Source organism: Canis lupus, chromosome 5, assembly GCF_003254725.2.
Source record: "Canis lupus dingo isolate Sandy chromosome 5, ASM325472v2, whole genome shotgun sequence".
NCBI lineage: Eukaryota > Metazoa > Chordata > Mammalia > Carnivora > Canidae > Canis > Canis lupus.
The window spans coordinates 2,758,983-2,785,289 of NC_064247.1; the positions used below are offsets into that span (position 1 = coordinate 2,758,983).

Genomic DNA, 26,307 nt, shown 5'->3' on the forward strand with positions numbered 1-26,307 from the left:
GAAGTCGTGGAGGGTCAATGTCAGAGGGAACCCTGGTGGTATGTTTATTTATACTTAAATCTGGAATGTGTATTTCACCCATCAACATATGTAATCCCAAAAGTACGAGGTCGCATAAATACCCCGTAAATATGTACCACAAATTTCCATAAATATATCACATATTTCCCTTGTACCCCTAGCATTGCGCTCCCCACAATGGAGATGGCTGGACTAGAGAGTGAGGAGCTTGGAAACATTTTGAGGAAAGTATGGGAAAAATTGGGATTCAAGGACACATTTCTATAAATTATTCATTGAAGGCCATTTAATGATCTTCCAGGAATATAAGTCAAGTTTGGGGATTATATTAAATTACTTTCAGCTGCAATTTGTTTTAAACTCGAATTTGGAATTGTTTCTCTTGAAGCAGAGAATGGACAATGATATGGCACTGCTTCCCATCCCAGCCTGAGTCAGCAGCTGGCTCTGTGATCCGGCCCTTTGCTGTGGCCACGACCGTAGCCAGCCCGGCACATGTGCAGGGCGAGGGGCTCCTGAGACCACTTACAGTTCACGGTGACCTTTACTCTCCGGACCACTGGTGCAGCCACGTCATTGGAGGCGCTGCACTCGTAGTCTCCCGACTGCTCCCGCGTGATGCCCTGGATTTCCAGGTATTCGTCTTCACTCACAAAGCCCACAGCTGCAGGAGAAGGTGCAGTGAGAAAACAAACAGAACAAAACAAAACACCAAAAGTATGAACTTAGAAAATAAAGTATAAAATGGCTATGTCTGCTGAGAATTGTGCCATTTCCAAGTTCCGACTCTTGGGAACGATGCCCGTTCTCCATCCCCCAACTCCCTGCCCTTTTACTGCTTCCATCATCAACTTTCCTTTAGTTCCCCAGTGGACCAGCTGAAATGTTTGTGCTCCTGCCTAGACTAAACACAGAGTCTGGAGAATTACTGGTCCTCGATAAGTGATTAATAATTTTGACATTTACGCTGCCCAAATCTTACCAAGCAGTGGGGCTCTGGGATCTAAGTTAGGTGCCATAGGTGACTAGTAACTCAGATTTCAAGGTACATTGAGGCTGAACCTTGAAGCATAGAGCTGATCACTGCATCCCAGACCATGAGTCAATTAAATTAAAAATATCACACTAGCAGTTACATACACACACACGCACGCACAAGCCATAAAAGGCAGTGGAGGCACTGATAAAATAAATTTAGACTCCTATTTTTAGATTTAGACACTCAGTAAGATAAGCAAATTTTAATCACAAATATGGAAGAAAATCAAGATCAAGAAGACAGGGCTGCAAAGCTTGCCCTTTCTTTTTTTCTTTTTTTCTTAAAGCTTACCCTTTCATGTCGCCATTGAGAGACATGTCCCAGGCCTGATGTACAGACAGTCCCATTGCCTCACAGCGTTGTTTGGGGTAACAAATTGCTTTCAAATATAAAAGCAATGTATATATATATATATAACTGTCACAGGCTGCATACCTGTTGCTTTAGAAAGTAAGCCCATGATCTGCTGGGAAGCACAGACTCAGGTGGAGACTCAGGTGGAGTGAAACTATCTTAACATTAGTAGCCCACATGAATTGAGGAAAGAAAGCAGCACTTGTCCCCAGGTAGTAAAACCTCTCCATAATTCACATGGATCTGCTGATCTAAAGCATGAAAATGACAACAGTAAGAAACTGGCACATACGTATGGTATGTAAAGTGACCATCCTATGTGTTCTATGACATTGCTAAGGTCACCACCTTTGTCAAGGTAACTATAGAAATAACAATGACAGCAATCAGAAAATGACTATGTTGTAAAGAAGGGCCGCCACCTGCCCAACACCGCCGCCACTCCTTGGTCGTGAGAAGTCTGTGCCACTGTCCAGTAACAAGCCCAACCTGAGCATTTCCTCATACTTGTTCATGCCGTATGGAACCCACACTATATATGTGTAGGCACTCTCTTGCCTCTATACCTACAGGAGAGCAAAAGAACAGCCTAGATCTATTACAGCAAGTTTCCAAAATTCACAAGAGCTAGGAATACTTTAATAAGTATTTTTTCATTAATTTATTTTTATTTTTCTTTTTTTAATAAATTTATTTTTTATTTGTGTTCAATTTGCCAACATATAGAATAACACCCAGTATAAGTTGAAAACAGGGCCAGAAGGTCCAGGCCAGGGAGAGGACAATCAACATTAACCCATAGAGACTCACAGTGCTAACCAGTAAGAAACTTCCAATTATCCACAGTTAGCTTTTTTTTTGTTACTGTTTTGTAAGTGTCTTTAGGGGGAGAGATACTAACACTGATTTGAGGAAAAGTAGAGGAAGTAAGAAGAAAAGGTTTACATGAAGAAGCTGTGATTCCTGGTATGTTGTCATTGTTTATTTTCTACCAACCTCAAGCCTGCATCTGTCAGTTCTTTCCCGGCTGGAATGCTGTAATTACTGTGCAGAGCATCTCGGAGACCAGTGTCACACTTCATATTCCCATTAATTTTAAATGGTAGTCCTTGGTACATATGTGTGGCAATTGGTGTCATATTTTAATTAGGCTTGCCCTACACCATCTGAAATTAATAATAGCTCGAATTACCAATGTAATTTATAAATTAACAGTGCCGTAGCATTAGGAAATAAATTAGCTCTGGACAGCTGTTTCTGGACTGAGCTCCAGTGTCGGAGCAGTGATTGGTAGGACCTCACATCTCCCAGGAGGCTATGTATTATGCCACCAAAGCAAGGGAACTAAAGGACACAGGGGTCTCTGCATCTCTTATCCTTGCCTCCAACCAGAGGCCATGCATCCACTTTAATTTCCCTATCCAAATATGTTCTTGTGTGACGACAGCAAGATCTATAGAGTCCAAGCTTGGATGAGCTTGTAATATGGACTTCCAAATGTTGGGGGGGTGTACAGGCCCATATGCAAGCACATAAATGCAAGGGTATTCACAATCAAGAACTCATCAAGTGGGGACAGGTGCATTAGTGTCTGTGTATATTTGTACATGAATATCAGGCAATCTTATGTAGGAAAGGAAGTTGGACGGCTTAAGATTTGGGCAAGCTGTATGCTCTCCATCGATCTGGACTCCTGTTACCAGAGGGAAGGGATTTACACTTAAGTCATCTTGCAGAAAAGCAATGAGGCTTAATTTCACCATCATATGTTCTCCAGACCAAATGTAGAATCAGAGAAAAGCCACAAGCCACTCTACTGCTCACCAATGTTACATGTATATTTTCTGATTAAATTGGGTAAAGCATGTGAAGATTGAGTTGTATAGTAAAATACTTCATACATTTTAAGTTTCACTGTTATTATTTCCCCCCTTTTCCTCACATACTTTTTTCCCTGGAAGCACGTAGAGCAAAGCCAGAGAGAAAAAGGTCGGCATGCACGTAACAAATTAAACTTTGAACCACCAGAAATTCCTATAGTTGCTGCTTAAAACAAATGAATAATTCAACCACCACCTCCGCCACCACCGCCACCACCACCGCCACCACCGCCACCACCGCAAGCTGAAATTCACAAAGTTGGTGACTGAATTTATAGAGTTAGTGATTCAAGGAGAGCTTTCTTTTAAGCAACAATTGTGCTCTGGCTGTAAATGATCAACGCTTTATCACTCATATGAGGAACTTACAAAGAATATTGGGAGGGGGAACAGATAAGCACAGCATATTTTAAGGGCGTTTAAAGTGTGAAAGGAAATTCTTGGTTAAGAGCTACCAGCAGGGAAAGGAGCAAATCACTTGATAAAATCCTATGAAAAGAAACCCTTCATGGTCAATAGCTTCTCACTAGGAAGTCCTTCTTTTCCAAAGAAAACACACCCCTCAGTGGAAATGACATGCCCACCCTCCTAAAATACTGCCTCCATCATGTCGCACCTCTTCAGACTTAGTGTCTCCCTATTTTCTGTAAGATCAAACACCAGCTCCACTGTCTTATGGAAACCCTGCATCAGCTAGCCCCGATCTACTCATACCGAATCATCTCGTACCGGTGCCATGAGGAAGGCAACAGGTCATCCTGGGGAAAAGCAAAAGTCTGGCATCAGGCACACCCAGTCCTGTACTTGAAGCCTCTGGAGGAGTTAACTTGCTGTTACTCCTCTGTGCCATCATTGCTTCCTCTCTACAACTCAGAATAATGTTACCGACCTCTAGTGGTGCTTTGAGGATGGAATGCACGCTCAATGCACTTGGCACAGTGGAAGGCACGTGATAAATTTTGCAGGTGTTAGCACTGTCACCACCATTGTCCCTACCACTGCTGCCACAGCTTTCCGCCAGGCCCTGCCATCCATTTCTCATCTTGGACAGACATCATCGTTCCTTTTGCACAGATTGCATCTATCACTCAGAGCTGTGTTCTTTCTGTCACCGAGGCAGACACCACCTCATTTTCAAATCCTAATTCTTCCCTGAAAACTCGTTGATATGGGTTGAATTGTGTCCCCCCCCCCAAAGACCTGTTGAGGCCCTTATCATCAGCATGTACAAATGTGACCTTATTTGGAAATAGTGTCTTTATAGAAGTAATGGACTTAAAAGGAGGTATTAGGGTGGGCCTTCATCCACCGTGACTGGTATCTTCATGAAAAGGAGAAATCTGGACACAGCAGGCACAGAGGGAAGACTATGTGAAGACACACAGGGAGAAGGTGGCCATGTGACCATAGCGATGCCTCTACAGGCCAGGGAAAGCCAAGGATTGCTGGCACACCACACAAGCTAGGAGAGGCGAAGTAGCGATTCTCCCCTACAGCTGTCAGAGAGAATGTGCACCAGCTGACACTCTGATCCTGGACCTTTAGCTTTCAGAACTGCGAGGCGATACACTTACGCTATTTACGCCATCTAGTTTGGGCTACTTGCTTATGGCGGCCTTAGGAAACTCAGACTCCCGTCTGTCTCCTGTCAGTGCCCGTGGCAGTCCCAGCAATCTTGTTCCATGCAGAGCTCTTCTAGCCTTCAAAACCATAAGGGAATTAAACCCGAGAGCTTCAAGAGACATTAATGGTTATATATAACTCCATAGTTGCTATATTAGGACACAGTCTCACTTCAGTAGAATTTCCTAGAATAGTCGTTTAAATATAGATTTCTAGATGCCACCCATACCTATTAAGTCAGAATCTTCAGGAAGGAGGAGTTTTAATTTTACTAGGAAATTGCCACATACAGCCAAGTTTGGGAGTTAGTGATATTATTAAATCCTTGTATCTTAATGTGGGAAACTGCAGTTCAGGGGAGCTCATGTCTGCTCAGTGACAGGACGACCCAGGTCTGCTGATGTCCAATCCACAGCAACTACAATAGCATTTCCCGGTGGCCGGTCGTTTTGTGCTGTTATGCATTGGTCTAATATTCTCCAATGGAAATAAAACTCTGGCTGCAAGGACCAATCTTGGATATCTCTAGCTCTAAAGGCACCTAGGAAAGTGGTTTCCATAACCTGAAATTTGTCAGCTTCTTATTAATAAGATGATCGACTGGTGGAACTACAGGCTGAGTTCAGTTAAAAAGAGAGAGAAAAATAGTCAGGAGCTCCATGTTGCTCACCTAATCTTCATGTGGCTCTATTCCCAAGGCAGTGCCACTTCTGGTAATTGTTCTTAGCACAATATTTGTATTTCCTGACTTTAAAAAATATCATCACTATTAGTGTTCTAACAAAACAGACTTTCTTTAAGTATGTGATTTTAAAAGGTTTATTGAGTGTTTAGTATAATTTATATTTAGTCTTGGGACCAATTACTTCCTCAGAGGAATGCATTCTTAATTTAAAAATGTAGATCAATGAGGAAGTATGATTTATCTAACAGAGTTTGTTTTACTGCCAACTTCTTAGGAGCACAGCTATTTCTTGAGGTGGAATCTGACAACCCAAGCAGGGAAACGAAGTAAGTTGGAAATGGGATTACTACGTCTGCCCCTCGATCCGCAAAGGAGTTTCACCTTGTCCAAAGGGTTGAGCTCAGCAGGTTATAACCAATCACAGGACAGAAACTGCCCTGTGCAACTGATATTCTTTGGAAAAGAAAACTTCAAATTTCTGAGTTCATAGATGGGGTGTTAAAAACCTTTATAACTGAAAATAATAATAGCCACCATTATCATTTTTATTGCACCCAAGAATAAGCTTGTCAGGAGAACAGCTGTAGCTATTGGAGAGAAGAGGACACAGCTGTCTCCTTACTTAATATTTTTATGGCATATATACCAGCTGAGATAAAAATCATAGGTCCTCAGAAGCTGAAAAAAAATACAGAACCCAGAATCCCAGAATTTGAGAGTTGGAATTATTTTTTTAAATTTAGATTCAAATACCGTGACTAGCTTCATGCTAGACTGGTAGTCGTGCCACTGCTCTCACTTTCTCTCTCCGTTTCCATCAGGATGTTCCTGTTACACTCAGACCGGGCTTCAGGGACAGCTGTTTACAGGACTCACCAGCCAGTGTCCCTCCCAGGGCCTTTATTACGAGTGGACCAGCATGGGAGGTTTTTTGTGTTTTGTTGGAGAAAGACATGGTTTTGTTCAGAGACTGGGAGGTTGGTGGACAAGAACAGTGTGGCAGAGGTATGGTTGCTGTTCCACAACACCGATCCCTGCAAGCCAGAGGGAATGGTTCAAGGTGCAGGTGTTAGGGCCAGAACTACGGGAGGTGTGTTCCTAAGAGAGTTCGAGGTGGGCGAACCTGCCAAGAGATCCAGGGTCAGCATCTGCCAGTGAAGTCCTTCCTCATCCCCAGCCCCCGAGACCTCAGGGCATCCTCGACTTGGGGCACACAGCCAACCACCACTGACAACAGGGGCTCGTTCTGTCAGTGGAGGCAAAGGTGAGGGGCTTCGCCCGGGTGGGGGGGGGCAGGGGCAAGACATGAGGGGACGTGGACTTGAGCACATGGAAGGGATTTGAAGAACTAAGCAGAGGAAACACTGAGGCATGTCTGGGGGCCCTAAGAACCATACTGATGTGGCACTGACACAGTTCTTGTGCTGCTGGACCAGGCTGGGGACACGCGGGATCGCACACAGTCCAGGCAGCAACATTGACGGCCACAGGGCGAGACTCTCCATGTTAAGAAGCATTTCCAGACACGGTAGCAGTATAGATTTATCCACACAGCATAGCTCCTGAGGGTCTGACGTTATACTCAAGAGCTCGTCATGGTTATCAGCACCGTTGGCCTGATTGCAGCGCGGGCAGGGTGAGTTCCCATGTCCTCACGTCGGCCCTGGCTCATAGTTCCCTTCTTATGCTTCAGATACCTCCTCCATAAAATGGGGCAAATCATACTACGCTATCGTTACTGTGAGGATTAAATAAGTAAATATGTGTAAAGAACTTAGAGCATAATAAGTTCTCAATAGACGGTACTATCACTGATACCACAATTCAGTTTGAGCACATTTTAATATACAAGATCCTCGATACAAGAAAATCTTGATGCAGAAATGAAAGAATAATCAGATCTCTGCTTTTCTAGTAGGAATTTAATAATAATAAACTTTACAAAGGATTCACCACAGATCCTTTAACGAGGAAGCTCTACTCTCTTCACTTAAAATAGGATTTGATTTACAAGGGATACAGATTCTTGGGATCATTTCTTCTAGGAAAGCGGGTGTAGCTGCACATGTGAGCTGCTGCGAAGGTTTGAGAAATGGCTCTAATTTCTAAAGTAAGAATAAAGGGAGATATATAGATAAAGATACATAATCTATCCATATTATATCTATAGATGCCAACTGTAAATTGCATCTCTATATCTAATCTATTATCTATATATCTAGATAATATGTCTATATTTTTATCTTTCTCCTTGACCTTTCCCTTGGATATACATAGTACGGTTGATAGAAAAGAGAGTCTGAGGATATTTCCAAGAATAAAGCAAATTTATAAGATCTCTTGCAGGAAAAAAAAAAAAAAAAGTTCTAGAAGGCCCCAAATACTTAGGATAGCCCTGCGGTACAGCCTCAAACATTCAATGAGAAAGTTATTCTTGGTAGCAACACAGAAACCGCTTTTGGGAAATGGGACAGACTGACTTGTTCCCACAGCCGGCTTCCACTATACGGGAGGGCTCTTCCTTAAACACGTTAGTGGTTATTGCTAGAGAGCCGGGAGCCGAAGCTGTGGAGTGTACAGCATGAGGAAATGTCCTCATGCCATTACCTCCCTGCCAGTCCCAGATTTGTATCTATGCCACATGGACTCTTCTTATACCTGGGAAACTTATCTCATCATTTCCCTGAGCTTTCTGTTAGACACCTAAGAATTGGTTGTTCTGAGCCATTCCCGCTGGTCACAGCATCTCTTGTACCATGTCCTACACACAGAAGATACCACTCCCCAGGCAGCTTCAATGCTCATTATCTCCTCGGCTTAAGATGGAAATGCAAATTGGGAGTTGAAAAATTAATCTGTTAACCTGATTCCATCCATCATCAAGCAACAGAGATCCAATAAAAATACTACATAAACTGATGCCAACTACAAGTTGCATGCCTGCCTGTCTATGCACCAATTTGTCTTTCTATCTGTAAAGGCAACAGGGAGACACTTAGCATAGATGCTCGTATGCAGTAAGAGCTCATTTGAGGAGCACCTGGATGGCTCAATTGGTTAAACATCTGACTCTTGAGTTCGGTCAGGTCACGACCTCAAGGCCGTGAGATCCAGCCCCACATGGGGCTCCATGCTTGGTGTGGAGCCTGCTTAAGATTCTCTCTCTGCTCCTCCCTGCCCTGCAGGTTCATTTTCTCTCTTTCTTTAAAAAACAAACAAAAAGCCTCATTTGATAGTGGAAACTGAGCATATAGATATAGATATAGATATAGATATTTTGCATGTGTGTGAATATGCATGTATAAAATGTTAATGTATTATTGTACAGATATATAGAAGGGAAAATAAAAGAATTTCCTTAATTTTTGATTGGGCAACTTTCTGGGAATGATCATTAGCTATGTATTAAGGAGGAGCTGAAGCCCAAAATGTAATTATATGAAAATGAGCTCTGGGACTCCACAGGGACAAGCCCTGTGCATCCCTAAGGCCTGTCCCTTCCTGAATGATGTGACACTAGTTCTCTGTGCAGATGCGGCTTCAGCAGCCGGCTGGGCCCCGAGAGTTGTGTGCTCTTCTGTGTGCCTTTTCACGAAGCCTGTCAGCTCAGTTTTGCATGCAGACCCTCTATTACGGGTGATGATATCAGAGTCAGAAAGCACACAGCTGGATATTTGGAGTTTGCAGCTTGATGTCTGGAACCTGGGTATTTGAAGCAGTGCAGCTGATGGCTGCTAAGAAAAATAAATAAAGAAATAAAAAAAATCAGCTTTTGATTTGTAAACTCAGCCAATTTGATCTGAAAGACATTGATAGGGGATAAATATAGAACTCCGCAGTGTCATATTACCTCAGGATCTTGGCTGTTTGCTTTCTCTTTTTCTAAATCTCTAGAGATGTAAGTCAGTACCGAGTGCTGAGAAATGTGAAGGATTTAATTGCTTTGAAATTTCCTGCTCAGATTAATTTAAGGAAATTATTTTCACTTGAGAGGCTCCTGATGGGTTAAATGTCTCCTAACACCAGCACGCACACCCTCAGGTCAGAAGTCCACTTAGAGTCCCCTTCATCACCTGGGGAAGTTGCCTTGGGAAAGCAGGGTAGTCTGTACACTCAGTCTGCCATTCACTCATGAAGACACTTTCTAGATTGAGAAGAGGGGTTCTCAAACTGAAAACTGTGGAACTCTAACCCCAGGAGCCTCTGAACCCTAAGGGATGATGTGATGCATATGCACATACGTGTGTGTATTTTCCCTAATGAAGGATTCTATGCCTTTCTGGAAAAGTTTAATATCTACCTCCCTGTGTTCCTTTTGTTCATCCCACCAATGAGGATACAGAATCAAATCTCTACCAACCCCCAGCCCCACAAAGATAAAACAGTCAGAACGTGACCAATGATAGGAAGGACGTAACTCTAGAAGAAAAGAACAGCCTCGTGCATGTTTCATTAAATATTTTGTGGAGGATGGGGAGAGAGGTAACTTATAAATAATCCTTTTGAGGAATAGTTATGCAGACCTGAAGAGTTCTTTTCTTCACTAAAAGAGGGGAGTGCTTTTCCTGCCAGGACTTGGGGCGAAAGGAATGAAAGTATGCAGGGTACTGCCCCTCCCCACAGAGCCCCTGGCCAGCAGTGGTTAACCAGGTGGCCGCGGTACACAGATGGAGGAAGGAGGAAGGACAAGGCCTTCCCTTCACAGGCAGCACCCTCAGATGTGGAGCAGAATGAAGGCTTTCCTGAAGAATTCCATTTATTGGTGACTCTATCACACAAACAATGACCATTTGCGGGGAGGGGGGTGCAGAAAAGGTGGGGTGGGGACCACCCTCTAGTTGAGGTCGTATAATGAAGACTTTCAGATTAAATCATGAGGGGAGGCGGCAAAGTCCCATCCGTACTAGAGATGTGAATACTGTGCGTGCATTTCCAACTGGCACGGGGTAGGAGAGTATGTGTGCCTTGAGACAATCCCATGGAAATACCCACGGAGCAGCAGGAAGCCCACTGGTGTAGGATGATCTGGGCCCAGAGAGAGGGGAGAGACATGCCTGAAAACCTTGGTATTTACCATAATGGATTACAGCCTATGAATATGTATAAAATAGAATCTTTGCAAATAGTTCTCAAAATCTACCCACCACCAGATCTACTTGCTGCCAAGTCATACTGCCCGCCGTGCAAGCATGGGCCTTGCCCGCCGCTCTGCTCTTCCTCGCTCTGCTATCCATGGTGGAATTTTCAAGCACATAAAATCGATGGAAAGGGAGAGAAAGGGAAAGAAAGGGAGAGCTGACTTCCTCTTTCACTGGCGACACTACTACGATTTCCTTCTCTCGCTCTTCATTTCACAGAACATCCAAAAATAGGCCTGCACACGTGGGTCCTAGAGGAAACGCAACGTATGGGAGTAAGACAACCATGATCTCCTGGAATAAACATGGTGTTTCTGAATCCTGATTATGGTTATTTCTCTTAGCAATTAGGTAATTTTGAGCAAATTACTGAGCCCCAGTTCCCTCATTACTAAAATGTGAAGACTTATTTTATTACTCATTGGTTGGGTCAGAGAATTATATGAGGGAATTTGTGCAGAGTCACAGAGGGTGACTGGCACATGGAAGATGGTCGATAAACGCCAGGAGGCACACATCATAGGAAAGAAGACACTCAATCCGTAAATCAGGGCCACTCGGGGACATCTATCCCCTCTCCCGGGCCCCTCTAGACTTCGAAACCTCCTCCCTACATTTTAAATTACCAGCTAGGCTCGTAATTCCCACACGTTCATCTCCACCCCAGGATTCTCTGCTGAGCTCCCAGCCCCCCGAACACCTCATCAATAAGTCTCACAGACACTAAAGGCGGAATTCATGGTCTTGCCCTTCACACCCGCTCTCACCCCATATCTGCTCATGTCTGTTGCTTGCACTGCTAACTCTCCCACTCTCCTAAGATAAAAAAAAAAAAAAAAAAAAAAAAGAGTCACATGTGATTCTTCTTTTTCTCTCATGCCTTGCCTCAGTCAACAAATCCTGTTGTTTTTACCTTCTTTAGAGGTTTCAAATCTATTTCCTTCTTTCCCTTGTCATTGTTAACGATCTTAATCCAAGTGCCCATTATCTACTGAGGATTATTTTAATACGTTCTTTACTGATCTCCCTGCTTCCAGCTCATTATTTTTATTTTTGTCTATAATTGCCAAATATAAAAATTCCACCCCTGCTTAAATCCCCTCACGTTCCTCCTGGACGTGGCATGTACAGGCTCCTCAGGGGCCGGGTGTTGTCTGCAGCTCCAGATTTCTCTCTTACCAGCTCCTTTCTCCTCACATCCACTGGACACACTGGCAAAGTTCCTAAAACATTAGGCTATTGATCTCTGCCTTTGTAACCTCCTCTTCTCCGCCTGGGATCTAATACTCCTTTGTCCACTTTCAAATGTCTATACATCCTTCAAAAACCATCTTACATATCATTCCTCTGGGAACCCTTTCTTGACATTCAAAGTTCCTTGTTTCCTTTCTACCCAGCTTATTTTTGGGGTTTGTTTCTAGAGTGTCGTACTAATAACACTGCATTGTTATGTATTTACATATGTTTACCCATCTGGACTCAAATTCTCAGGAAGAAAGGAACTCTTATTTGTTTCTATATCTCTAATATCTGTAGCTGTGTTTAACACAGAGGAGGCACCAAGTGATCCTACGGTCAGAGACTGAGTGAATGAACTGAATTACTATAATTTTGGTGGCTGTTCTGGCTATCGTGATGAACCATTTACAACTTTCTTTGGTGACTTTTGAAAAAACAGAAGAGGTCTACTTTTTAAGGTTTATTTATTTATATTTCCTCCTGATAAAAGGCTGGACCTCTCAAATTTCCTTAAGTTAAAGAATCCTCTCCCAACTTCCTAGGAGGAATTAAAAAAAGCCTTCATCAAGCTAGGGTTGGAGTGAACACGAGCTGGGTTTGGCCATCTCCACAAATATCCTTAGTTAAAAGCTCTTGTAACTAATGTTCCTGCTTCCTCTGAATGAGTTAGGATACAGCGTGCCCTAATCAGAAGTGTCTCAGAGAGCTTTCTTATGTCATCGTCAATTTGGATGCATTTTTTCCAACTGGAATCAGCTTGGTGATTCAGCTCTGCCTATATGTAATTAGTGGTGGAATGATTGCAGGCAATGTGATTAGGCTCTTTACCTTCCTGGGACAGGCAGGAAAAAAAGTGCTGTCATCAACACAAAGTGGGCCTCAATAGGAGAGGGGGGAGACTCTGCAGGAGAGACACCAGGGCCAGCAGCACTACGTACAATAAGCAGCACCGCGCCAGGGATGGAAGCTGGCAACTGGGGATGCGGCTTCAAGCAACGGCTGCTTCTATTGAGGAAATACTGAACTCCGCCTCCTAGAGCAATGCTGTACTGGAGTGCAGGGACCAGCCTGAGTCTCCCCATCACCTGCTTCATGAAGTCTGAAGCCCAAATGCACAAAAGACCGAAGGAACGTGCCTGTTCTCACACACACGCCTGTGCAACTTCCCTGCCCTCCTTCCTTCTCAGGATCCAGGGCCTTGGCCTGCCACTGACAGTGCCATGTTCTTTTTTCTGTTTGTTTTTTAAGATTTTATTTATTTATTCATAAGAGACACAGAGAGAGAGGCAGAGACACAGGCAGAGGGAGAAGCAGGCTCCCTGTGGGGAGCCCAGCATAAGACTCGATCCCAGGACCCTGGGATCACACCCTGGGCTGAAGGCAGATGATCAGCCACTAAGCCACCCAGGCACCCCAATGTCATGTTGGGGCACCCCCACTGCCCTCAACTGCTTTCCTTAAACTGTATTAGCTCCTACTCCTCTGGACTTCTTCAAACCTAGCCACTCTCTTCCTTTCCCATAGTTTCAAGAGATGGGATGAAGGAATAGTTTACTTTATCACAGACCAAAATGTCACTGATTCTTGAATTGAGAAAACTAACCACCTGAGCTGAGGGGGGCTGTAAGTTATTCTTTCTTTCTGTTCTAATTCTCTACTTCAGGCGCCTGTCACCCTGCATGGTGCAGTGGGCAAGTGGACAGGAGCTCATGAAGCAACCCACGGAGTCAGGGGCTGGTGAAGGTAGCGTTCAGAGAAAGAGAGAGACAGATAGAGAGGGAAAAGGAGGAGGGGAGAGTGTGAGAGAGGCAGAGCATATGCAGATGATAAAACTGCACATCAAACGACAAAGACAGCAAGCAGAATGCAAGTGTTTTGCTAAAGGCTATTTTCTGGTTGCTTAGGTAAATCAGAATCTCGCTCCCAAGACTACCGTGTTCTCATCAAAGCTCAAAGGCACCGTCACCACTCTGGAAGTAGTTAGACACAACCACTCCTGTCTGAGGCCTGTGGAAGCAGCTGGCCTGAACACCACTGGAACATCCTACTACACTTTAAAGACCCTAGGATTGGCTAGAATAACCATTCTTTCCAAGAGACTCTCCTACCCGATCCTCTAGAAGAGGGGCAGCACACTTTTTCTACAAGGATCAAACAGCAAATGTTTTTAGACCTTGTAGACCATGCAGCCTCTGTGGCAGCTACTGAGCTCTGCGGTTGTAGCGCAAAAGCAGCCACAAAGTAGACGTGAATGAGTGTGAGTGGCTGCTGTCCAATGAAGCTTTATTTACCATGAACTATGGTTCCTCTTATGGCTAATATTCAACTGTTTAAAAACGTAAAAGGCATTCTCAACTTGTGGGACATGCAAAACACCAGGTGGCTGTTGCATCTGGCCTGTGGTCTGCAGTGTGCTGACCGCCAATGTAGAAGTATGAATCCGTCCAGCGGCTTTCTACTTCCTATGGGTCTTGTCTCACTCTTGTCTGGCTCACCTCCACACTCTTCGTCTCCTCTCAAGACTCTTCCATTGTGGTCTGTGCACTTCTACTGACGGCCAGTTACTCCCTTCTCCCCGCACAGTCTTCTTGGACAGATACCTCCCCTTCGCTTTCACAGAGTCTAAGAGTATGGATTCCACTAGAGACCCATCCTGTCAAGTGGAGGCTACTGCTTTATTCTATTGTTGGTTGGATGTTTGTTCTCTAGTGAAATGTCTAGACTCCACCTTCCGGCCTCACCACTCTTCTGTTCTCCTGACCTCCTGGTCATTCCTTCCCATTCAATGAACACCTTTGCTCCTGCTTAGAGCCTTCATCTCCATGCCAACTCTTACCCATCATTCTCAGTGACTTCATTGTCCAGAAATATAATCTATCAAAAACTTGATCACATTCTTGATCCCTAATTTCCAATGAGTTTCTCCTCTGCTCACTTCACACACACCTCTGAAGTCATTAATCTGAGCATCTCACTCTGTCCATGACTTCCTGTCCTTGCCAACGCATTTGCTCAGTGACTTTCTGGAAACAATGATTTTACTTCACTAAGGCCTCAAATCCACTGACACAATACTTTTTACTCTTTTTCCCTTTGACATTCCTCTTGATAAAACTTAGGTTTTCATGGCGCATCATTGTAATCCCTCACTGGAAAATACCTACAACTATTTCACCTCCGCCTGTGTGTTACAGTCACTGGAGGAAGCTCCACTCAACATGGATCCAGATGTCTGTTCTCCCGGTGTCTGCTCTGGGAGTATCATACAAACAGCAGCCTGGCTTGACTGGACATTCACCACAGATAAGCTCTCACCACTGCCCTCGAATTTTGCATTGTTTCTCTGATAACCAGACTCTCCCACTCTCAAGGTTTGTTTTCATTACTCATGCTTTCCAAACACCTCACTCCCTGGTCATCATCTCCTTCCTTCTATATTATTTTCTGATGATGATCTGCTAATGAGATGGACCCAGAAACCATCAGACAGTATCACTCCTCTTCTCACAATCAAATCTACAGACCTCTACATCTGTCATCTGTCATCTCATTGTGTCCTGAGTTACAATCTCTCAATGGAAAGTACCCTCAACTTCTTCCCCTCTACTCCTGCTCTCTAACAGAACAGCTGTTTGTCACTTCTCAAAAAAATAATTCCTTCTTTTGATCTATAATTTCTTCCCTTCTCACTTTTTTGAGGACTTCACTCCATCTGCTTTATTTACTTATGCTTCAAAGATTTTTTTTTCATTTTTATTATTTTTAAAGGCTTAATTCCAGGCCATCACACCAATTGGTTTTGCTCAACTAATAAAAATCGGTCTGCTCTCCCTTAATTCCTAGTTGTAATCCACCCAGATTATTTTTTCACCTTTTATTTTTTATTTTTTAACAACACATCTTCCTTGGAAGACCACATTTTATTTATTTATTTATTTATTTATTTATTTATTTATTTATTTAATTTACTTATGATAGGCACACAATGAGAGAGAGAGAGAGGCAGAGTCACAGGCAGAGGGAGAAGCAGGCTCCATGCACCGGGAGCCCGACGTGGAATTCGATCCCGGATCTCCAGGATCGCGCCCTGGGCCAAAGGCAGGTGCCAAACCGCTGTGCCACCCAGGGATCCCTTTTTTCACCTTTTAAATATCTGTCTTAACACCACTCCTCACTGCTGACCCTGTGTTTCACAGCCCTGCTCAATAGTCAAGCGTCTCAAAACTATTGTCCAAATGTGCCATCTAGAATTCTTTACCTTAGATTCATACTTCAGTTAGTCCAGTGGAGCTTCTGTCCACATCTCTTCACTGAATCTAATCATACAAAGGTCACTAAATGACTGCCAAGTTTCCAAACTAATTGCACATATTTTAGTGTTTTCTTATGACACTTCTTGGCAACAGGCTACACGGTCAACAGCTAGCTCCTTTATTTTATTTATTTATTTATTTATTTATTTATTTATTTATTTATTTATTTATTTATTTTTAACAGCTAGCTCCTTTAAATGGTCTTCTCTTGGCTTCTCTAATGATATATTCTCCCAATTCCCATCCATCCTCTCTGGTTACCCTTTCTGAATCTCCTTCACTGGCTTTCCCTGTGTTATCCAACTTCTGTGTATTGGGGTTGTCAAGAGCCAGGTCCTAGGCATTCCTTTCTTTGCTCGCGGTACATTTTCCAGGCAATATCACATATTCTGTGGCTTTGAACTTCCAGTTATATGGCAACAACTCACAAATTTATACTTCTCCCCTAATTTATCTTTCATGAGTCCTGGACTCATGTATGCACTAGCATACCTAAAACAATCACTTGGAAGTCCCATAAACATCCAAATTTGTCCAACATGGAATTCTTGGCTTTTCTCCTTCAAACGTTCCTCCTTTCAGTTTTTCTCTTATTAATGAATGATACCTCTATTGACCTAATTGCTCAAATGAAAATTCTGGGAGTTAAGCTCAGTCCTAACCTCTCCCTGATGACAATACTGAATCCATTACCAAGTCTTGCTGATTCTACTTCCAAAATACGCCTTGAGTTTATTCTCCTCTTTCTTTTTTTTAATTTTTTTTAATTGTTATTTATTTATGATAGTCAGAGAGAGAGAGAGAGAGAGAGAGAGAGAGAGAGGCAGAGACACAGGCAGAGGGAGAAGCAGGCTCCATGCACCGGGAACCCGACGTGGGATTTGATCCCAGGTCTCCAGGATTGCGCCCTGGGCCAAAGGCAGGGGCCAAACCGCTGCGCTACCCAGGGATCCCCTATTCTCCTCTTTCTATTTTTACCTGTATCACCTTACCCTTCAGAGACTACTGGAACAGCCTATGGACTTTCTAATTTACAAAACTTGTTTACAGATATTATCTACTTAATCTTTTCCAATGAGACTATCAGGTAGGTAACATATGATGCAGTCAACACCAAGTCAGCATAAAGTATCACATGTCCTGTCATGACTTAACCCCTCTTTATTTCTTTGCCACTTTTCCCGTAATATATTTCTGTACTTAGCTCAGGCCTCATTGAAAAAAAAAAAAGTTATAATTCCAGAAGAAAATCATCTTATATTTTGTCCCTGGTTTTACACCTAGAAATACACTCTCTCTCTCAGGCTGTCTCTTCCTTTCCTTCAGGTCACAACTTAGATTTCATCTCTTATGAGAATCCTTCCTTAACCTTTCTGGTGCCCCTGGGATAACACCTTGTTCCTTTATTCACTGTATGTCATAAGTCCTCTGTGCTTTTTTTCTGTGATAACTTTTTTTATATAATATTAAGGTGGTCTGGTTATTTTTTTTTAATTTTTTTTTTATTTTATTTATGATAGTCGCACAGAGAGAGAGAGAGAAGCAGAGACATAGGCAGAGGGAGAAGCAGGCTCCACGCACCGGGAGCCTGACGTGGGATTCGATCCCGGGTCTCCAGGATCGCGCCCTGGGCCAAAGGCAGGCGCCAAACCGCTGCGCCACCCAGGGATCCCGGTGGTCTGGTTATTTATCTGTTTCTACCTTCAGACTAAAAGTCCACTAAGGGCAGATAGCAATTCTGTATCTGTAGCATATAGTGTTCACAACATGTAGTTACTAAATGAACAAAGGAATTAATTAATGCATTAGCTGATATGTTTGCTGTGGCCAACACATTTTTAATTTTTTTTAATTTAAATTCAATTTGCCAACATATAGTATAACACCCAGTGCTCATCCCATCAAGTGCCCCGCTCAGTGCCCGTCACCCAGTCATCCCATCCCCCAGCCTGCCTCCCCTTCCACTACCCTTTGTAGGTTTCCCAGAGTTAGGAGTCTCTCATGGTTTGTCACCCCCTCTAATTTTCCCCCACTCAGTTCCCTTCCTTTCTCTTATAATCCCTTTCACTATTTCTTATATTCCATGTATGAGTGAAACCATATGAAGATTGTCTTTTTCCAATTGACTCATTTCACTCAACATAATACAAGGCCGACACTGAGTCTCTATCTATGTTGTTTGGACAGAGTCTGTTAAAGTAACCCACTTTATAACCAAATGCATATCTAGGGCCCCCATGACACACATATCTGACTTTGTAGTCCCATTTCCTATTACTTCCAGATTCCATTTTTCCACGTCAATGGTTTACCAGGAGCAGGGCAGTGGGGGATGGGTATTCACTGCCATTGTCCAAAAATTTTATATGCATGGTGATGATTTTAAAAACTGGGCTGATTTTAGTCAATTATTATTAATTCTCTGAAGCTCCAGTTAAGATGAAGTAAGCACACCTTACCCTAAACACACCTTGGATCTTCCACTCATCACAGCTACAGAACACATTTTAAAATGACCTGAAAAGTAAGCAGGCAGATTGGGGAGGGAAATGAAAACTTGAGGAAAGATCACTGCAATGGTTAAGTTTATGGCTATTCTTTGTTTTCCTTTCTCAGCATAAACTCAGAGCAGCCAAAGTCCTGAAATGGTGTGGTACATGCAAACTGAAAAATGGTTCAAAATAATCCTTCTCTTTGTGTCTTAGGATGGAGAAGGGGGAAATCTACAAGATAGGGAGAGTGAGGGACATTCCCTGTTGTTTTGGTTTTTTGATGTTTCCCTTCTTGGTTCTGCCCTGAGGTAAATCTCAATCCTGCAGCAGCAACGCTAGTAGCTGCAGTGGCCACATAAACACCTAAAACTTGAAGAAAAAAAAAAAGTCTTTATGATTTGAAGAACTGAGAAAAAGGGCTCCTGTGTCCTGAAAAATATGAAGGAATTTCCATTACATATTTTTTCTTCTCTTCCTTCTCTTTCATTGTTTTGCCCCAGAGTTTGACTCAGTCACAGGAAATGAGAAACATTAAGAGAAGTCTAATACTTTTGTTTTCTAGGTAGAGGGCAAGGAAAGGGGACCCATGGGGACTAAGAAGAGGAAGAAATCACAGAGAAGGGAGCTCAAAAGGGGTCACGTAGAGCAGTGTGAAAAACCTTTGGTTCACCTCTGCACATGTGTGAACTCACCCCAAACAGCATAACAAAATCTTCAAGAACTGAAGTCTTGTTTAACTCAGAGTCCTAGTTAGCCAATCTCAATAACACTGTGGAGACTTTGGAGTAGAACTGGCATTGGAATCACAGAAAAAGGAGGATCAGTATTTGTGACAAAAACCTAACTGAACTAATTGGCTATTAAAACAGGCAGTTCTATCTCTGGGTATGTTCTCAAGCAATTTTTATAAACCTAGAGCCTCCTAACCTAATATTCAAAGTGTGAAGGTTATGATCCAAAACTACTAATCATACAAAGAACGAAGAAAAGCTCAACAACTATAAGGGAAAAGACAACAGAGACCAGAAGAGCTATATGTTGCATGTATCATTTTCAAGGAGCTAGTAACTAGGACCCATGAAATAAAAAAGATTTTTTAAAAAGATTTATTTATATATTTTAGAGAGAGAGGGAGAGAAAGAGAGCACAGATGGAGAGGGGGGCAGAGGGAGAGAGAGAATCTTTAGAGAAACTCCCCACTGAGCACAGAGTCCAACGTGGGGCTCAGTCCCAAGACCCTGAGATCATGACTTGAGCTGAAATCAAGTGTCAGTTGCTTAACCAACTAAGCCACCCAGGCAACCCCAAAGTGGACACTTTTGAAATGAATGAAAATATAAATTTTCAACAGAAAACTGGAAACCATAAATAAGAAACAAGTAAGACAAAAATGGTACTGAACTTTAGATATTCACAAGATGGGTCAATGAACTTGAAGAAGATGAATAGAAGTCATCCGATCTGAACAGTATAGATTAAGAGAGGGCTCAGAGCTTGATTACAAAAGGGCAGCATAATAAATGTCTTGGGGTGATGGGGCTGCTGTGTATTCTGCTCAGTTCCAGTGGTGAGGGAACACATGAATCTATGCATATAATCTACTCATAGAAATGCATACTCTTAAAAAAAAAAGATAGCTAACTTTAGTAGCTAGTACAGTGCATGGTACAACGTAGATGCCAACCAAATTGCATTTCATATGTCAGAATCTTGGATGTTCCCAAGTTTTACAGTTTCTTAAAATTTATTTGTCCTTTAAGTTTAAGTAATTCTGGATTTTCTTTGCACTGAGAAAACTCAATGTTCCTTCAAATAGTTTAGGGATATTTGGGAAGCTCTTAACACTCTTGGCTTCTGTGGCTCTTGGTTCTGGATTCCACTGAGAATCGCATCCTCCACTCTGCTTTGTGTCCTGTCCAGGCTGTCTCTCCTCTGTGCTGTTTGGTAGAACTGTCTGCTTCAGTTCCCAGGGAAACACTAACTCTAGGCCCTGCATATAGCACACAATGCTAAAGGTTTTTGACAAGAAAGGAGACTATATTTCACAAAGCATATAAAGAACTAAAATTTCACTTTTAAATAGTCTTGCCTCCAGCGATAAAATACATCGTCCCTGTCAACCACATAAATGTACGCTGAATGACTAGCCTTAATTATTCCTCAATGTTCTTCAAAATAGACACATATCCACTCAGCACATCCCCAGAACACTGTGTTTTTCCTTTTATTCCCATTAACCATGTGCTGTCTTGGACATGCACAGAGACCCCAAAGTGTAAGCTAATAAAAGTGTAAGCCTATCTGTTACACACTCACATACATACTCACACATACACATATGTTAGCACATTTTCTTATTTCTCTATTTAGCAGAATGCTTACATTTGCCATTTATTTCCCTTTAAGTCTATTTTTCACATGTTCTATATTGGGAAACATTCATGGAATCATAAATCCTTAATTCATTTGCACTTGACTTCCTATAATCATATTCTCCAGCAGTTGTTCAGTCTCCCAAATCCCTTTCTCAATTCTTTTTAGTGCATTATTTTTTCTTATAAAACAGATTTTTTTTTATTCCTCGGAAATCAAATAACTTCAACCTTATACACACTCACAGCTTGACACATACACAGCTCAAGGGCCCTCTGTTCAGTCACATGCACACAGGGCCTGACACAGGCCTAGTCCTGGATAAAAGAAGCCTCCCCAAAGGAATAGACAAGGGGAGAGTGGGGAGACCAGAGGGAGAAAGGTACCAGAAAAAGAGTGGGAGGAGGAGTTGGAAATGGAGTTTGTGGGGTGACAACAGGGGCTTGCCATGGGAACTGAGCAAGAGCAGGATGTTTCATTTGTAACCACCATTATTGGCAGGAAAATTTCCACTTTCTGTCATAAGCCCCTCATCTAGCAGGAGAAGCCTATTTTAGTCTTGCCCATCTTGGCCTCCCTTCCAGTCCTCTTAGCTAAAAGCACTGTCAGTCCCCAAGACAAGTTAGAACAGGGTTCTGTGAACAATAGCCTAAAGAAGAGACTTAAGGCATATTGGATTTTTTTCAATCCTCCAGGAATATATACATGATGCAAATATTTTTTAAAATGCCAAATTTTCCATCCAAATTCAAGCTCCAACATTAATGGGCATCATATCTTATCTTCCCAAGCTGTTTGATCTCTGATCAGGATGCTGTCATAGCTGCCTTCCTTTACAAAGACATCCAGCATCAGACCCTGCACCAGGGCCGTCAGTCTGTGCTTCTCCGAAAGGTGGGGCTCATTGCCTTGAAAGACTCAGGTAGGTTATGACTTTACCTACTTGGAAAGAGCTAAGAACTAAGAATTAGCCAGAAGTTTAATTTATATGCTATACGGTAGGATTGTCCATGCCATGTTTTATCCAAGTATATACATTGATAAGAAGGCAAATTGACAAAGGTATATAACCCTGTATCTGTCCAAACAATTAATTAAAAAATCACATACACTATGTAAACACACACACACACACACACACACACACACACACTCTCTCTCACATTTCTTGTATTCAAGAAGCTACAGGTAAACAAAGTATTCATAGGTATAAGTTCTAAGGTTATGTGTAGATTTCTTTCTTAAATTGAAAAAGTATTCAATTTATCATTTTACCTGCCTTAACTTGCTTTAAACCATCTTTTTTTTTCCCACTGTAAACACAAAGGAGAAATTCATCCAAGCTGAGTGTAAATATCTCAAGTTATGAATTAGTCTAGCTGGAATTAATGATGTTCCCCCATATTGGGGATCAGATATTCTTTAGAAAACATGAGATTTTCAAGTCATAAGCTGATCATGGAGAATATTTCTGCTCAGGGAGCTGTTTAAGACAAAATCCTCGATTTGGGGGTGGAGTTCTTGGTTTGTCATCTGAAAGCTTCTAATAATCACCATTATCCATCACCATAAAAAATGTGTCTTTGTGTAAACTTGGAAACCAGAACAATTTATAGCTATTTCAAGTTACCCACTCGCTTCCAGACATAAGCTATTCCCCAAACAGCTCTAGCTCAGCCACTTTGATGACAAGAGAATTTCTGAAGAATATTTCATGGAGATTTTTTAAATGTTTACAACAATGCAAATATTGATGTCTCAGCCAGTCAATATCAAAATTTATAGTCCTTCAATTTAAACAGTGAGCCAGGCTCCCTATTGGTCAATATCTGCACTCAGGTAAATAAATCTTTATACTGACTTCAGCAGATGTCAATAGCTACTTATTCCAGATAAGTAAAAGTAAAAACAGGAAGCATTATTTATTTTTTTGAGGTAAAATAGCAACTAGTTACATAAAGGCCCTGTGGCATTTCTGAAATATCAATATGTAGTTACTTTTGGCTATAAAACATAACAGTATCATAATATGTGGGCTTAAAACACATTGGTTGAAATTTTAGAAGTAGGAGTTAATAAAAATAAATTTCTTCTATGTTATTAATATCACAGGGCTATTTTTTAAGACTTGAAATAATTCTCAGCTTTCTTGTTCTTTTCATCATGAGTGAGGTTAATTTTTGATATTATTCATAACTAGGAAAATTCACAAAGAGATATTATTCCTGAACCCTTCCTAGATTATGTGATTAACCCTTATTCTAAACCTAAAGGAAAAATATGCACACACTTGACCTATATGTGAATGACTACATTTGTCTAATCATCTCTGGGCTTCCATGTTTCATGCTTTGGAATCAGGCTTCACAGACGATTTCTGGGCATCAGGCTTCTATATCTCTAGATGTCAAACAAGAATAAACTGGTTTCCATTTATGAAAGAAGGTTCTCCTACAACCTCTGCCCATTGGGTGGTCAAGGACCTTATAGGGCACCTTACAGGACACAATAAACAGCACCCAACTGAAAGTGAACAAATGTTTCTGTGTTACTTGCATGAGTGGAATTGCAAAAAATATAGATTTCTCAATTCCTTTCCTTTGGGGGAGGGCCCACTTTGCTTTTTGCGTGCATATTTTAATTTACCTACACACTGTCAGATGTTTTGTTAAGAGTAATAATATATTGAGAAACGTAGCAATGTTACTTCCCTGTAAGAAGAGTTCCTGCATCCTTCAGGCTTGTGATTATGTTTTAGTAATTGGTGTGTAGACTAACAGAAATTTAACCAATCAAAATGTGGCCATGCTCTAAATTACCCCTGGTCACACCCAGAATTGTTCCTTTATAGCTGTTAGCAGAATTCAGTGACTAAACGAGTGATACTCTGTGGCGATGTGGCACCATTAAAGCAGCATATGTCAAATGAAATTAAATGAAGATTTATGCCCATTATAAAAATGTCTACAGTGCAATAGAGGCCAAAATAAAAAAAAAAAAAAAGAGGGAAAAGCTGCTAAAAGTGAAATGTCATTTGTCTCAAGCCTGATTTTCCTGCAGAGTCTTTGTATTTGTAGCCTGTGGGCAATGATAGCCAACTCTGTAGAATGGTGAAGAACTCATATTTGTTGCTTTGAAATCTGAGTGTGGTCTATAAACCTGGAGTAAATGGAGGCAAATTCCAAGAGAATGCAGTGAAGGAAAACTGTTAGAACAGCATGAGGCCTGGGAGACTCTCCAGATGTCCTCCAGGAGAACGCAGACTTGTGTAGCCTGAAACAAAAAAGAGTTGAGCTGGGCCTAGGTAATGTGGATGGCACATGTCTACTGGAGAGGCCTGGAATTTCATGATGCTACCTTACTACTTTTTTTTCCTTTGGAAAATGGATGTCAATACCCTTTGAAGGTAAATCAAGAGAGGTATTTTTTTTATTTTTTTTTTTAAGGAGGAATGAATGTAATTTTGTTATTTTTAATCCTACTTCCAGTCTCTTTTTCTGTATATTTTTTTAATCAAGAGAGTTTTAACAGCAAACTTCAAATTTACTTACTTGCATTATGTAAATCACAATTTCGGCCCTAGGTGCATAGAAGACTTTCTCTAATGGCCCCAGTCAAGATCCATGCAATGCAGGCATTTTTTCTCAACAGCGTCTTAACACACTAGTGAGCATCCACAATAGCGCCAATTCATTGTTCATTTTGTTTGTTTACTTGAAAACTCAACACAGATTTTCCAAATACCGACCAGGAGCCAGTGATAGACTATGAATGAAGTCCTGTTTACCTGACAACAGTGATTGGCATGTAGCAGGGTATATGAGGCACTAGTTGTTAATAGAATGAATAATTAAGAAATCACTGAGGCAGAACTCTTACATTAAAAGACTTACAGCTTCTGGAGAATTCCATAATACAACCATTATAACACACTGGGATATTTTATACTGGAGGTATGTAGAGGTTACAATGCAATCAAGTATTACATCTCCAAGTCTCAGAGTTCTTGCAGCGGCTAATTTTGGTGGGTTTGTGTATGTGTGTGGGTAAAGGAAATTGTTTATCAGGGAAATATTCATGGAAGAGGTAACACTTAAATTGAGTATGTATGTATGTATGTATGTATGTATGTATGTACTTGTGTTTGAGATATTAAAAGGCCAAACATAAACAAAGAGCATGGAAGACAGAGGAGGGGGGAAGGATTCCAGGAAACTGGAATAGCATGTGCAAAGGCTCAGAGACATAAAATAACATAGTAGTTTAAAAAATATTTTATTTATTCATTCGAGAGAGAGCGTGCATGTGTGCAGGTGAGTGCATGAGTGGAAGGAGCGGCAGAGGGAGAGAAAGAATCTCAAATAGACTCCATGCTGAGCATGGCGTCCAACACAGGGCTCGATCTTAGGACCCTGAGATCACAACCTGAGAAGAAGTCAGAGGCTTAACTGGCACCCCAAGAGAACACAGTATTTTAAGATATGTATATAAATAAATCGTTGATCCTAGGGCTTAAAGTGAAATAGTGGAAAGAATGGTCACTATTTAGTGTAGGCATTTGGGCAGATATCTACATATGATAGACAAAAAAGTTTTAGGATATTCCTGAGGAGCATGAGAAACCATTTGCAAAATTTGGGAAAGAGAAGAAACGAGTCAGATATATACAATGACAGATAGTGTCCTCTACCAGCAGAATGGAAGATGAAGTAGAGAAGCACATATCTAAAAGTGAAAAAGATTAGTAAGGGAAATAGTGAATCATCCTGGTAAGAGGTAACATGTGCCCCAACCAGATAATGGCAGTGGTAGTGGAGAGAAAGTAATGTATTGAAAGGATATTTAGAAGAACTGGAAACACTTCTAAGGGACTTGGACTTGGACACTCAAAGGATATGTTGGATATGTCGAATAGAAAGAAGGAATGCAAGTTAACTTACAATTTTCTGTCTAACTTACAATTTTCTGTCTGAGGCAACAGGACAGTGGTGCCATTCCCTGTAGTAAAGAATACAGGAAACAAGTGATGGATCCTACTTGGGAAGTATAAGTTTAAAGTGGTTGTAGGGCATTAAAATGAGAATGTCTTTTTCATAGTTGGATATTTGGCTTTGGAGCTCAGTAGTGAAGCCTGAGCTATACCGATCTGC

General features: G+C 41.7%; 1 protein-coding gene across 7 annotated transcripts in view; it reads right to left on the reverse strand.

The window, feature by feature from the left end:
* The window catches only part of NTM (neurotrimin), a 940,510-nt gene that overhangs the window by 26,238 nt on the left and 887,965 nt on the right, over positions 1-26,307 (reverse strand). For all 7 annotated transcript variants that reach the window (XM_025464869.3, XM_049109742.1, XM_049109745.1 and 4 more), the window contains one exon: positions 551-685. In XM_025464869.3, coding sequence (XP_025320654.1) covers positions 551-685 — 135 coding nt within the window. The remainder of the gene's footprint in view (positions 1-550; positions 686-26,307) is intronic.